General features: G+C 39.8%; 1 protein-coding gene across 6 annotated transcripts in view; it reads right to left on the bottom strand.

The window, feature by feature from the left end:
* Positions 1-7,367: 7,367 nt before the first annotated feature.
* Positions 7,368-16,402, bottom strand: part of LOC137064237 (NACHT and WD repeat domain-containing protein 2) — a 101,557-nt gene continuing 92,522 nt past the window's right edge. For all 6 annotated transcript variants that reach the window (XM_067435686.1, XM_067435796.1, XM_067435872.1 and 3 more), the window contains 2 exons: positions 15,017-15,606; positions 7,368-13,435 (listed from right to left, as the gene is read on the bottom strand). In XM_067435686.1, coding sequence (XP_067291787.1) covers positions 9,530-13,435; positions 15,017-15,606 — 4,496 coding nt within the window. In that variant the 3' untranslated portion in view covers positions 7,368-9,529. The remainder of the gene's footprint in view (positions 13,436-15,016; positions 15,607-16,402) is intronic.

The following is a 16,402-nucleotide window of genomic DNA, read 5'->3' as shown; positions in this document are numbered from 1 at the left end:
TATAATAATGTTGCTGTCATTTGCTTGGGCTAATAGTGTCTGGGTATTTCTTAAAAAGATCTGTTCATGCTGTTAATTGACTTTGGTTCGAAATAATTAAGCATATATTTACTTCTGTTTGTATTATAAATAATACATCAAAACAGTTTGGTTAAATAATAACACATCAAAAAAGTTTGATACACAAAAAAAGTTTGATTACCATTCCAAATAATGTCTATCTATGTGACCCTATAGTGCAGTGAAGATGACTACAGGATGCACATTTTCATTCTCTCACATGGCTGTTTTCATTCTTTCTGTCTCCACTTGTCTGTCAAATTTTCGATTTATTTACTAAGTAGATCAAGTTACATGTGTTTTTAGTTACATATGTTTTTAAAAAATGTGTTGTTTCATAATGTCTTGATCATTATTTGAAATATGATCTTCCATATTTAATTCTGAAGGAGATCACAGCTATAAGTTACAATGAGAGCCAATACAGCTGCACTGTAAAGTCATTTTACAGTAATACAACATGAAAGTGCTTGGGTGTACACCATAAGTAAATGATCCACACCTTTTCCAACCTGTCTGTTCAAATGTTCTTATCGTGATGATAGATTTGAATGAGGTTTGAATAATACTTGAATCAAAACAATTTACACTATGTTTATAATTTAGAAAAATATTTGTCAGTCCGTTGGAATGAATAAAACATCTGAAAAAGTAAGTGCAATATAATGGGAATCTGTTTGACATGACATTAATTGTTTATTTTAGGATTTCTGATTTAGTGTCACATCCTGACCCCAATCCTCTGGAAAAGAGATGGGAATCAAGACGTCATGCAGAATTCAGAGCTTTTCATGCCAATGGTAAATGAAATATGAATGTTGTTTCTGATAAATTGTCATGATTTACATAACCAGATTATATTTTAGCAGTCATTCATAAAGAATCCAAGAGGGTTTGCTGGCTTTTTCTGACAATCTAAATGACCAACTCTTTTTTTTTTTTTTTTTTTTTTTTGTCGTAATCCAACACAAAACTCTCTTGTATACATGTTTTGTTACTGCTATCAACACCATGCAGTCTGCAGCTTTTGTATACTTTATACGTTTTATTACACTTTTATACCTATATGCAAGGATGCAATAAATTAATCAAAATTGACAGTAAAGAATTTTACATTGGTAAAGAAAAGTGTATTTCAAATAAATGCTGTTCTCTTTCTATTCATCAAATAATGGAGGAAAAAATGAAGCAGTACAACTGTTTTAACACTAATGAAAATATTTGTTGAGCACCAAATGAGCATATCAGTATGATTTCCGAAGGATCATGTGACACTAAAGACTGGACCAGTGTTCAAAATTCAGCTTTGCCATCACATTAATTAATTACCCTTATGCCGTTCCAGACCTGTAAGACCTTTGTTCATCTTCAGAACATTGGATTTGTTGAAATCCGATGGCTCAGAAAGGCCTCCATTGGCAGTAATGACATTTCCTCTCTCAAGACCCATAAAAGGCACTAAAGATGTCATTAAAAAGTCCATCTCACTACAGTGGGTTCTACAAAAATTATGAAGCGACGAGAATAGTTTTTGTGCGCAAATCCCCCCGAAATAAAGACTTATATAGTGATGGCCGATTTTAAAACACTGCTTCGTGAAGCTTCAGAGCATTATGAATCAGTGTATCAAATCAGCTCGGATCACCAAAGTCCCGTGATTCCAGCAGTTTGACGGTTTGACGCACACTCCAAATTTGATAGACTGATTCGATACACGTTGATTTGGGCTATTCTCGTCGCTTTGTAAAACTATTGCAGAGCCACTGTAGTGAGACTTTTTGATGATGTCTTTGGTGCCTTTTATGTGTCTTCATATGGGAAAATGGCATTGCTGCCAATGGAGGCCTTTCTAAACATTGGATTTCAACACAAATCCGATGTTCTGAAGATGAACGCAGGTCTTACGGCTTTGGAATGACATGAGGGTAATTGAGTAATTAATGTGAGTAATTAATGACAGCCTTTTCATTTTTGGGTGAACTATTTCTTTAAATATAATTAATACTTTCAAGGCCCAGAAAGGTAGGAAAGACATCATTAAAATAACCAATAATAACTTTATAAAGTATCTTCTTATTAAACTGTTGGTACACTTACAAAGTTCTCAATGCTTCGGTTTGCATGTAGGGACCCTCATTATGCTACCGTGTTAGTGTGAGGCTATTTTGAGCCTTGTTAGTGGTATTAACAAGTGATTTAATTTAACTTACCCTTTGCCCCATTGACAAGCGTTATAAGCTAATCTGTTTTTAGGATAAAACTCTTCACATTCGATTTTCATGAAAAAAGCATCCCAGAGAACGATCTACTCGGTAGCCATCTGTTAATTACCCCAAGGGTCATTTCTCAACGGAGTCATCCTTTAAAATAATCCATATGACTCAAGTGGTTCAACTTTAGATTGTGAAGTGATGAGAATACTTTTTGAGTGCAAAAAACAAAATTTTATCAAAAATATGTTAATTTGTGTTCCGAATATGAACCCAGGTCTTATGGCTTTGGAATGACATGAGGGTGAGTAATTAGGCCCCGTTCACACCGAAATTCTTAATGCTCATTTCTGATTTTTTGCTCTGATCTGATTTTTTGTTTAGCTGTTCACATTACCTTTTAAAATGTGGCCTATATCTGATTCCAGTGTGAACTGTTTGAGGTTTCAAACTAACCCGCATGTGCAAAAGAACAATATCAATGACGTCATTGATATTGTTCTTTTGCACATGCGGGTTAGTTTGAAACTTTAATGACGCAGCGCGCTGTTGCACTTAAGTTTGGGAGTTTATAGAGGAAGTAAGCATTTTCGCTTTTATTAAAAAAATTACATTTACATTTACGCATTTGGCAGACGCTTTTATCCAAAGCGACTTACATTGCATTTAAGGTACATTTTACATTTTTGTCAATGCTTGCTTTCCCTTGGAATTGAACCCAGGATTTCGAGTTTCAGATTTCGAATTTCAGATTTCGAAAAATGTTTGTGTAATGGAAGCCATAACATTAATGAGCATGTGCTGAAAAGAAGAAGAACGAAAAGAAAGAGAGCAAAATTGGTTATTTTGGCCTTTTGTCAGATTCCTTTGGCACTGAAGCCATGTTTTTCTGTGTCCATGTTCTTCCATTTCGTGTGCTATTTTTTTTTTTAAAAACGGAGCAGTTACGGTAGGAAACCTTCTAGCGTAGCTTTAATTGAAGTATCTCCCCTAATTAGGTCTCTCCCTCCACTGACTCGCTCCATCGCTGTTCTCTATATCTAGTCAAGTTTTTAAAATGACTGTCTGTGTCTAGAGCTTACTCGCCGGCACATAATTGTGACAAATGTCAACATAGATTGACGTAAAAGTCACATCAAGTCTGCCTTGGTTGTTCACACTGCGGCTGCATTGGAAAAAAAATAGATCTGGGTCTGATTCAGGACCACATATGTGTGTAGTCTAAATCTGATTTGAAAAAATGAGATCTGGGCTAGATTTGAGTGTTCACACTACCTCTGAAGAAGTCTAACCTGGTCACTTGACCCCCAAAAAAATCAGATTTGGGCCATTTTTGCCTGCGGTGTGAACGGGGCCTAGTGACAGCATTTTCATTTTTGGGCAAACTTTCCCTTTAATAGCTGTAAGATTGTGTCATACTAGGAAAGAATTTGCACCAGGAAACAAAAGCAGAAACAGGAGGATGATCAAAATAAACTTGGTAGGTTATATTTAGTAGTTCAAATATTGACTATTTGATGACAATTGTTCAGTTACAGCACAGCGACTTCCTGGGGAGAGATGACTAAGAGCGTCTATGCTGTGATGAGTTTATGCAAAAAAAGCTAATGCATTTGTTTTCCCCTCATACACAATGTTGATATGTCAGTTCCATAGTCATCACAACAGGGGGCAGATGCCACTGAGGGTTCCGTTTCTATAGAGACCACAAACCAGCATTCCTTCCCTGAGCTAGAATTTGTTTACGGTGGTGTTTGGAGCCTGCACTGCTGCACACGTGTGCTAGAGAATCCAGGTGCGTGCAAGAAGTAATTGAATATATTGATATGGTATAGCACCTGCCAACCGACTGGAATATGTTTAACACACTTGTTTGGGCACTGCTCAGGGGAATAAAACTATTATCAGCCAAATCATTTAATGTCTCAGCTTCTGATTTATGCCATGTAGAGAATCATTTTAACAAAGCGTTCCTAATGGAAACAGTGTGCCTCATGAGGGATCAGTGTGATAAAAAAGTTCAATAAAAAAGGCTGGATTACCAAAGGTATAATAGCATAGCAAGTTTTTAAAAAATTAAAGAGTTAGTCCACCCAAAAATGTATATTCTGTCAATAATTACTTACCCTACTGTCGTTCGACACCCGTAAGAACTCTGTTCATCTTCGGAACACAAATAAAGATATTTTTGTGGAAATCCGATGGCTCAGACAGGCCTTCATTTACACCAATGTCATTTCCTCTCTTAAGACCCATAAAAGGCTCTAAAGACAGCGTTACAAAGCCCATCTCACTACAGTGGCTCTACGATAATTTTATGAAACGACGTTTCTGTGCCAAAAAACAACAACTAAATAATGCCTTATATAGTGATGGGCTGATTTCAAAACAAAGTTTCAAACGGTTATGAATCAGTGTATCAATTCAGGATTCGGATCACCAAAGTCACATGATGTAAGCAGTTTGACACGTGATCCGAATCATGGATTAATACGCTGATTCATAACCGTTGGTTGTAGCAGTAAATGAAGAGATGTCACACCGATCACAAGTTCAGTATGGGGTACCGCAAGGCTCAGTGTTAGGACCGTTGCTTTTCACCCTGTATATGCTACCACTGGGAGATATCATTAGGAAGCATGGCGTTAGTTTTCATTGTTATGCTGACGATACTCAGCTCTATATTTCCTCACGCCCTGACGAAACCTACCAATTCACAAGGTTAACGGAATGCATAGCTGATATAAAAAATTGGATGAATAGTAATTTCCTGCAACTTAATTCAGATAAAACTGAATTTTTAATTATTGGACAGAAAAGCTCCACAAGTAGTAACCTGATGACTGCTCTGTCAAGCCCTCGTCGTCAGTGAGGAACCTGGGTGTGCTCTTTGATACCAATCTTTCATTTGAAAGCCACGTTTCTAGCATCTGTAAAACCGCATTCTATCATCTTAAAAATATATCTAAATTACAGCACATGGTTTCGATGCCAAATGCTGAACAGTTAGTACATGCGTTCATGAGCTCAAGGCTAGATTATTGTAATGCTCTAATGGGTGGTTGCCCTGCTCGATTAATAAACAAACTCCAGCTGGTCCAAAATGCAGCAGCTCGAGTTCTTACTAGAACCGGGAAGTATGATCATATTAGTCCAGTTCTGTCAACACTGCACTAGTTCCCTATTAAACATCGCATACATTTTAAAATCTTGCTTATTACTTACAAAGCACTAAATAGTTTAGCTCCCCGGTACTTAAGCGAGCTCTTAACGCATTATACTCCATCACGTCTATTGCGGTCTCAAAACTCTGGCCAGTTGATAATACCTAGAATATCTAAATCAACTGCAGGCGGTCGATCATTTTCCTATTTAGCTCCTAAATTGTGGAATAGTCTTCCTAGCATTGTTCGGGAAGCAGACACACTCTGTCAGTTTAAATCTAGACTAAAAACGTATCTCTTTACTATGGCATACACATAGAACATTTTTAACTTTCATTATTCAATTCAATTGACTGATTGTTAGGCTGTATTAACTAGGTCAGCCGGAACCGGGAACACTTCCCATAACACCTGATGTACTTGTTACATCATAAAAAGAGTGGCATCTACGCTAATGTTGTCTCTCTGTTTATCCCGAGGTTTATCCCGGATCTGGGCCCTGTCCGGATCGGATGGTGGACCTGCCTGGACATGACCAGTTCATCCTGGAGTGTCTGCTGAGCCGTGTCAATTGGTGTCTCCTCTGAATTCGCCTCACTGGCACGACATGCTCAAAACCCGTCTTCGGCGCAATAATTCCGATCTTTCATGTATTCATACTCTTGTGTAATCGACGCCCCATCCCATCATTTATTTCCAAATAAATCTGTCTCTTCCGTGATACCCTGAAATTTTGAATATTCCAATCTAATATGATTTCTGACCTGTAAGGTTGCCAGAATAATAATCTTACACGGTGTGTTAATAGGCCAGAGGAGAACTGGCCCCCCGACTGAGTCTGGTTTCTCCCAAGGTTTATTTTTCTCCATCACGCCCTGATGGAGTTTTGGTTCCTTGCCACTGTCGCCTTTGGCTTGGCTTGCTCAGTTGGGGACACTAAAAATATGATTAAAGTTATTCAACTTATTATACAAATAAAATGTATGAATTAGGTCTTATTTAATTCTATAAACTATAATACTGATCTGCCAACATTGTCGCTATATGATAAATTAAAATAAGCTGATAACATCACTGTTTTCTCCAGAACGACTGTACAGCCAAAACTAATTTTGTCGCAATATTATCCTGTTTGACACTGTGAAGCTGCTTTGACACAATCGTGATTGTAAAAGCGCTATATAAATAAAGTTGATTGATAACCGTTCGAAACTTTGTTTTGAAATCATCCCATCACTATATGTCGTTATTTCATTTTTTTGTCCACAAAAACTGTTCTTACCGCTTCATAAAACGAACCACTGTAGTCAGATGGACATTGTAATGACGTCTTTAGTGCCTTTATGGGTCTTGAGAGAGGAAATGTCTCCTCTGATCCTGGCCTGTCTTAGCCATCGGATTTCAACAAAAATATCTTAATTTTTGATCCGAAGATGAACAAAGGTCTCACGGGTGTCGAACGACGAGCCCGATTTCACGAAAATGCGTATAAATAGTACGAGTTTGCAATCTCGTGAAATGTATACGCCAAAATGAGTTTTGGCGTGCATATGGTACGTGGTTTTTCGCGCGCATATGATACGCACTTTATGCCGTATTATACAAACAAACTCCCCACCCCACCACCTTAAACCTACCCAAGAGCGTGTCATATGCATGCCACAAAGTGTGTATCATATGCACGCAAAAAACTGTGTAGCATTTGTATCCATTCCACGAGATTTCACACTCGTGCTATTTATACGCATGACCATGAGATCGTGTTGGAGCACGAGATAGGGTAAGTAATTAATGACAGAATTTTCATTTTTGGTTTACTAACCCTTTAAGTCATCTACTGTTACATATCTATAAACCACCCTCACAAAGAACAAAAAATTCTCACATTCTCTTTCCAAAACAAGACCCCAAATAAAAGTGATGAGACTTTATAGGCAGAAAGAAAGATTTTATTACATTAAAATGTTCCATACAAACAATGCATACACACTAATCATATTGCTTTCAGACACATTTTTTTTTCTATTTTCTTCCCAGAATACTTAAACAACTTTGTAACAAAATGTAAGTACAACATTTATGAAAATATATATCTCTAAACAGGGATCTTCAATCTTGACAATACAAATAATACAATAAACACATTCAATACATGTGAACTATGTTTTTCAAACATGTAGTTAAAAGTCATTCAAGTTACATAACATATTATATACTGTTCAACTGCTCTCATATCGACACATTCAAATATACTCTAAAACTGGCATTCCAATATAATAGAGATGGACTATCTTAGCAAAGATAATGCATGTTCTTTTTCATAGTTATGCTAGCAAACACAACAAAGCTAAAAAAAAAAAAAAGTCCATAAAAGTAACGAGTAGGTCACAACACCATTTAACATTCTGAAAACAAATAATACAAATGAGATAAAAAAATTAAATAAAACTTTGGCAAATATTGTATGATATCTATAGGTTATAAACACTTCAGCGGGAGAGGCTAAACACACCTGAATACTGCTACAGGTTGTGGGTTGTCAATGGGCCGATGTGTCAGTATCTCCAGAGGTAAACATACAATTTGACGGAATAGCCCTTGAGTTATGGAGAGAACAGTTTGAATGGGGCAAGGCTGATTGTTTTGTTGAAACTACTTTTGCAACATGCCAGAGAACTGAAGGCAAAAATCGAACAGTTAGCATTGTGACACGCGTACTGAAAGCCAACCTCGGTGAACAACCCGTTTAAAATAAAGTGCAACCACCAAACGCTGCCTTGGCAAACACCATTTATAAATCAACCTTGTATATGATAATAGCCTATTCATACATATCTCTAAGTCACCTATAACATGAAAGTACAAAGTATTTCTTTTTTTAAGCACACATTCAACCTTTACCTCACAAAGAACATGAGCTAACAATAACAAATACACGTTTGTATAAGATGATCAACTGTTAAGGCGTAGATACTCTTGATGAGATGCTACACGTGATTCTTCAATAGTGGTTTAGTCCTCAAATCAAAACTCGACATTTGTAGCTTGGTACAGCTGTACTATCCTTTGATACAATGAGTTACACATTCTTTAAAAGTAATGCCATTAAAAGTGTAAATATTTTGGATTTAGTCGAGTCAGATGACGACCTGCCACTTCAAATACTTATTGATCGGCAAACTAAAGTGACAGTAGTTGTTGCCATTGATAAATAATTAAATATGAGGATGGATTTAATACTGTCTGTCAATTAGAGCAAATGCCACGCATAGACTTCTAGAGTCCAGAATGCATTCTGAATTTGCTAAGACGATGACTCCAGACAATACTCTGAATACTGAAATATACTTTCCAACGATCCTCATTTAGATGCTGTGATTCCAAATTAACCAAATTTGTATTTGTTGTATGCTGAATGTTTATCAATATGATGAATATTTGTATCAAGGTATTTTTGTTTAGAAATTCCCTGCAATTTTTTCTTGATCAGTTTCTGTAACAAAGAAAAAGTTCAAATCCAGGCACTCACTTTGATTGCATTTAGCACAACATAACATTTTTAAGTAGTTGCACAAACTGCAGCAGCCAAAATACATATGTACACATATGTACATAAGTTTCCATTACAGTACCAGAGGACATTAATAAAGAAACAAATGAACATAAAAAAACAGCAACACTTATATGGCTACAAATGTATTACATTTCTCTATGCTTCTGTATAAAGTGACATTATGGCTTGATTTTTACTAAACTCATACAAAATCTAAACTATATGGCCACATTGGCATAAACATGAGAAGGAAGAACATATCATAATGCCGATTGGTCTGGCTTTTGCAAAGAATGACATTTGTTTGAATTATTTGTATTCCCTATGATATTTAAGCGTGACAGTAAGTTGATGATGGATAAGTGAAACCAAGGTGACTGATTGCAGCTTAAGTGTACCTTAATAGCAATTGGCCAGTTGCCGTGTGTTACCCAGAGAACTGATCTGTGCAGCTGAATCAAAGTTGCTGTAAACAATAATCACCTGTAATCCAAACCTGGCCTTGGTTCCTTCATGCCCATAATGTCCCACAGAGGGCACTCTCATTGCAGCAGTTCAGTTTTCTTTGTGGGTGTGGTGGTCTCTGGCTCCCCACTGTCAGACACATTGATAGGACTGTCCCGAGAGAAAACCTCAGTGGATTCTCTCCACACACAGTCAGCAATGGTCTTGAAGGCATTGGTGCTACACTTGGGTCGTACTTTTTGTGAGGCATTGTTAACGATTTGCCGACTGTTTGAGGTGGCGATTTTGATTTTCAGAGCTGCATCCACACGGTCTACAACTGTGTAGGTGCCAATGCTGCCATCCTCAAATCCCACAATGATGTTAAGAGCTCGCTGTGATAGGCACAGATAGGTTGGTGTTTTGTAGAGGGAGCAGGTCCCGATGCTCTTACCGTCTGCCAATCTCATGACGATCAGACTTGAAACCACACCTGCATCATCATCTTCATCGCAACTCCGGAAACAGATGTACACTAAGTAGCGTCCGTCCCGTGAGAGCTTTTGCCGCCATATTATGCCGGCAGCATGGACCAGACGCAGTTTACCACTGTGCAGGTCTAGGACATTGATGTTCTCATCACCTTTCGACACAATGCCCAACTTTCCATTCGGTGATATTTGGAAATCTTCCAGGTTCTTTAAGAAGTTGCTGGGCAGCTGCACCCGCCTACACACAGACTCATCGGCGACACTCCAAATGAAAACAGTTTCGGTGGAGGTCATGAAGACGACATAATCTGGACTGTCAGGGATCAATTTAAAGTTAACAATTGTGATCCCATCGTCACAGATAAATTTTTTGGAAACACTGCCTGACCACAAGCTAACAGCCAACAGCTTATTCTTGTTGGTGCCTACAAGGAATGTGTTTGCTGTGGTAATGAGGGCATGCTGGAGTGTTACCAGAATGTTGCACACCTTGTGACCGGTGGCGAGCCTCCAAACACGAGAGGCGTTCTGCTCGCAGAGGGACACAACAAACTGATCATTGTGCGTGATGAGAAGCTGTGAGATCCTCTGGCCATTGATACGGAATATATTTTCACCTGTGGTTGTATGCCAGATGTACTGACTACTTTTATCATCAGATGTCACCATTAGGTCACCTGATGTCGTCAGGACGCAGTTCTCAACGGGTCCTTCGTGCTTGAACACCATCTCAATGAAACCTGTGCTGTAATTCCACTTGTGAATGACCTCTGACCCATCCGTGGTGTATACAAAATCCTCTCGGCCAGAGAGCTGCAGGCTTTGGATTGGTTTTCCAGTTTTATCAATGTTTGACATGGCTGTTATAATGTCGATGTCCCACACAGAAAGCACGCCACTGCTGGCCACAGACAGCAGCAAGTTATGGTGTGTTGATTTGATCAGCTTTACAATGGCTCCGGATATCTCTATCAAGCTGGCCATGCACTGCCCACTATCTCTCCTCCACACAAAAATGGATGATGTGTTCTCCATGGAGGCTATTATACTTTGGTTATTCTTGGAGAGAACAGCTGCCACAAACTTTTCGCTTCGCTTGGCCTTGAACTTCTCTGCCATTTTCCAAATTTTGGTGTCCAGCACCTCAATGCTACTCGCTTTGCAGATGAGAATGGATCGCTGATCCTCTGAGAGCTCTATGCCCACCACCTCACTCTCATCTCCTCTGCAGTCATAATCCTCCATTAGCTTGGGATTTGTGATATCTTTGGTGTTCCACACGGAGAGACTGCCCTCATTGTCGATCATCACCATTTGATTGATTGTGTCAAGAATCAGGATTGATTTAACAAAACCACCGGAGAATTCAGAAGTCATTGTGGCAAGCTTGTCCCCACTACCAAGGTGAAATATGGTGGTCGTGTTGAGATACTGTCCACAGAAAGCATACATTCCATCTGGGGAACACTGGACACAGGTTACCTCATACCAGCAATGAAACTGATACAACGGCCAGCCATAGAGCAAATCAATCACATTGACTTCTTTGCTTGCCTCCAACCAAGCTAAGGCATGGTGGCTGGACAAGGTGAATCCATTGATGAATGCCACCCCACCAGTGATGCCACAGTGCTTGGACCCTTTTATATCGACCTCAGACAACAAACAGGACTTGTGGTTGTCGTAAATGAGCAGTGTATTTTTTGTAGTGGCCACTACCAGATACTTCTCATCTGTGGTTAATCTGATGCCAAGAACAACTGACCTCGCTGTGTCTATCTGTCTTAGCAGCTGTCTGCTCTCAACATCCCATGTGCTGACGGATCCATCCTCGAGGGCCACAATGACTATGTTAGGAGCTAATGTAGGTAGAACTTCCACAATTTGCATGTAGCTAGAACAGAGCGGTAATCTCTCAGGACTGTAGGTGACATCCATGGATGAATGCAGTGGCACAATGGAGCAGTATTTAGGACCGTCCTTGTCACACTCAAGGAGTAGATGTCTGAGCTTGGGAAGGGATGTGACAACTGGAAGCAGCCTTTGCTGTAGCTCAGCAGACAGTGACGCGGGATTCTTTGTCACTTTGAGCTTTATACTGCGGAGCGTAGTTGCTAGAAACTTTAGCTCCTTTTCTTGCGTGTAGCTGTAAGCTAGGTCAATGTCTGACAGGGCCTTGTCAAACTGTCCTATCTTTATCATAGTGTAGAGCCAGCTAAAGTTCATGATGACACCGTACATGAGATCATCTGTTCGACCGCTCCTTGTCAAGTGGTATGTGAGCTCTGTCATCTTTCGGTGGTTGACAAAGAAGATGTCCGGCTCCAGCAGGTTACACTGGAAAACCCAAGGTTGTTCGGGTGTCTGCCTGTCATAAGAGTGCTTGTCAGCAGAAGCTTTGTCATGGCCATGAAGGCTCTGCTGTTGATGAGGGTTTCGATGCTGGGAGATATTCAGTGAAGCAAAATGATTATTGTCGCAGTGGAATATCTTCTTTCTGCCACCTGCCCATGCTCCAAGGAAGTATTCAGCCAAAAGGCTGTGCATTTGATGTACATCTTCTTCATTACTTAGGTATAGCTTCTGTGCTATGAGATGCAGATGGCGATTTGCCCACACCATTAGTGTTACATTACGGACTTGACGCTCCACTAAATAACCTTCAAGTTCTTCTTTTAGCCGGGCTATGAAATCGTAAGAAATACGCAACGGGCTTTTAAGATTAGAGCTCACCATGATGTCCCCAAGGACACTGTTGTCCAAAGATAAAATATCCTCTAGCTCCAGCTCTGTCAGGCCTGCCCGTGCCATCGTGATATAGCCCAGTGCTCGAATGACAAAGCGTGAGCCAAGCTTGTTTTCGATAGAGTAGAAAAGCTGCTCAATGCTTTCATGCACTGTGGAACACAACGATTTGTCATCCACATCCTTGTGCGATCGCCAGTGAACCACCTCTCGGTAGATGAGATTGACAAACATGGGCAGTGTGCATTTTGCCATTGCCTCATTCACATATATCTGTTGGCCAGAGGTCACCTTCCTTTTGACACCCAGAAGCTGCTGTTTAAGTGTCTGACTGCAAGCTTTGCGATCTCTTTGCATCAGTTCAACATATCCATCCTCGTCATGTATCAGGCAACGTAGTTTCTGCAGTATCCCATGCTTGTTGGGCAGGGTGGACACTACAATTCGGACTGTGCGTGGCAGGTGGACAGGCAGCCACCACAGCTTTCGGGCCTCATCAGCATCTGACAGCTGCTCTAAGGCATCCAGAATGATGACAAGAGGTCGGTGGAATGATGACTCCCCGAGCAAATTCACCAGCAGTTCCCTCATCTCCTGGATCTTGTTTGGTAAGAAATGGATCAGGCACCGATAGTTCATGGCAATCTGCTCACAGATGCTTTGTAGAAGGGTGCGGAGGTCAGTAGACAAGTCAGTGGAGCTGATGAATCTGACAATGACCACTGGGTCTGTTTCTGGTCCCATCTCTTTCTGTAGCCACGAATAGGCCTAAACAAATGAAAATGAAACAGAAGCTCAGAAATCCAGCATATATGTACAGTTTACTGAATGTTCTCCGGTATGTTAAGTCATTTAATATTTACAATTAGGATATATACAATTAGCAAAAGCTCAAAACGTATCATTTTGTAATCTGATTAATGCAGCTTAGCTATTTGAAAAATAATATGATCTACATAAATGCAACTACTGTATACAATATTACTTAATGTTTAACAGGATCTTGTATCCTGTTCTTATGAAAACCCATTAAAAATCCAGGAACTGCTGTGACCTATGAGTATGACTTTAGCAAACAAAACTCAAGTGACTCCAGTCCATCCATTATTTAGTAGATCCACTGTACACTAACCTTAACAACTGTGAGTGTGAGGAAGCGAAACCAAGATGAATGATTGTATCGCAAATAATTGAATGTGCTCAACAGCAGTAGAGTCAGCACTGGATTTCTTGTGCCAAGGATTTTCTAAATCCGTTTGAATCGTTCCCTCATTCTTAGCACAATACCACTTTCTTGGACATGGTTAAAGGGTGCCCCCAGCTGTGATTCAGGGAAACATGAAATATTATTTATCTCTGTCTGGAGAGGCTGACAATTAATGATAATACGCTTTTCCAAAGCCACAATTTTCAAGAGGACTGTGCATTTGTGTGATTAGCCAAGGGGTGTGTGTGTTCAGATTGCTGCTTGAATGCATCACTGTGCTCATATTGGCTGCATGGGTCTTAGTACAGTACTGCATTGACATGGGCAGTGTAAAACATGCTTGCTGTACCAAACATGCTAGGAGTAAGTAATTGATTATAAAAATAGTGCATGTAATGTGTGGCCATGTAAATTGCATTTCATATTTTAGAATGTCTGTGTCTCTGTAGTGTGTATGTTACATAGAAGGACAGTGTGTGAGAGAGAACATAAGCAAGGACGAGGGAGTTAGTCAAGGTCCCCAGGCTCATCATCTGTGAACTAACATTAGAGGCTGAGGTCTATGACGGGTTGCCATGGGTGACGGGAAATGTCAACACTACCCTTCCTCTTTTGTTCCTCGACCAAAACTTATCAACACAGTCAACTCTGACCATCAACACATGACACACACACACACACACACACACACACACACACACACACACACACATACACCACTGATCTCCATAAGCGCTAAATATTGGCTGAAGCTGACAGATCTAATTATTATTATCGGTTAAATTATATCAGCGATTTTTTTAAAGCTTGTAAAAGCAATCATATGTGTTTGGATTACTGTGAGCCTCCAGATACACATGGGAATGCTAAAAAAAAATCCTTTACGGTTGAAATATTCATGTAACAGTAGCCCAAAATACCTTAATGTTAATTTGAATCTCATGCCATGACATCAGATATTAAGTCAGAGGAAGCAAAGAACAGCTTTAGGCTAAATACAGGCATCCCGCAGCATTAATCTAACATGTGCCGGCATCCAGATGGCCTTAAAAAGCAGGTCAGTATGTTCACACTTGCTTTCTACCTCCCCCAACACACACACACACACACACACATACATACATACTATGAATGCTCTTCACCTGTTTTGCCACTTCAGCAAGTAACAAGGTCTTTCCAGTGCAGGGTCCTCCATACACCACTAGGGGAGTTATTCGACCACCTTTAGAGGGGTACAGGTACTCCTGGACTACGTCCAAGGCTTCACTCTTGTACACATAAAAAGACGCAAACATCTTGCACAGGGATAGATGCTGTATGGTTTCGTCATAGAGTGTATCCGTCTCTGTGTCAAAGTTCTGTTGGACCGTGGCCTGGATGATATCCACCATGTCTTCATAAAACTGTTTACATAGACCTTCGACGTAGTGGCTCTCTACTTCCTGCGAATAGCCAAGTTTCATGTCACAGTGAGTGACTGACGAGTAGACTCGAAGATTGGATGCTGCCACCACCATCGGAACAAACTCGTCTCTGACCTTCAGGAGACGCTCGTAGGCTTCCTGGTTTCTCATGACACGGTCGGCGCTCACAACGATGTCCATGTAGCGCGCCATCTCGGGGAGTTTAGCGAAACGGTCGAAGTTGGATATCTTCCGGATGTAACATACACATTTCTTGAGAAAGGCAGGGGTCTGCTTGCCTAATGCGAAGTCCAGTTCATCCTCTAATGCTAAAAGACACGAGAAAACAGAGAGAGCATAAGAATTACCCAGTGCTTAGTTTCATTCACGGTTTTCACCTCTGCCACTATTTACTCACCAAACACTTTCAGAAAACACACTTAATTTGATGTCATGATGTGAGCACTTCCCCCACATTTGCCAGTCTTTAGCAAATTATTAGATCCATCTCTTTTGAGCCAAGTTTAAGAAAAAACAGTGATATGATCTCTTAATCCAGGCTTGCCTGGTTTTATCAAAGACTTTCAAAGGCAGCATTCCAATGATAGCCTGCCAACCTCGTCAGCTTAGTATCGCATACTTGCAGCTTGTTTTGTAAGCGAGAAGAGAGGGGGATGCAAAGAAGGCAAGTAAACGACTGCAAATCCTCCAGGAAAGAGTTGCCTCATTTAAATCTCATCTGCATTTTCCTTACACTCTGATATTAATAATCCAAAGAAAACACATTAAAAACCAATAAGGTTCAACTGCTTAAGGATTTTTTTGGTCACACTTTATATTTGGTGTATTTAACTACCATGTACTTATATTACAAATAAGTGCAATGTTCTTATGGAGTTCATTTTGTATTGCAAAACACTTTTGCTGCTGCTGAGGTGGGATACGGGTAGGGTGGATGGGTGTATGGGTTTGGTGTATGGGTAGGTTTAAGGGGACATTCACTTTTAAAAGGTTTGAACCCAGATGTATACAAATCCACAGTGTGTGTAAACAACCAGCTTATAATGGTAAAAATCTTTTTTATAATCTCCATCAATCATTATCGGTCTCTCATAACGTGCAATT

Source organism: Pseudorasbora parva, chromosome 1, assembly GCF_024679245.1.
Source record: "Pseudorasbora parva isolate DD20220531a chromosome 1, ASM2467924v1, whole genome shotgun sequence".
Taxonomy (NCBI): domain Eukaryota; kingdom Metazoa; phylum Chordata; class Actinopteri; order Cypriniformes; family Gobionidae; genus Pseudorasbora; species Pseudorasbora parva.
The sequence above is the reverse complement of the archived record's forward strand: the minus strand, read 5'-3'. Positions and strand labels throughout refer to the sequence as shown.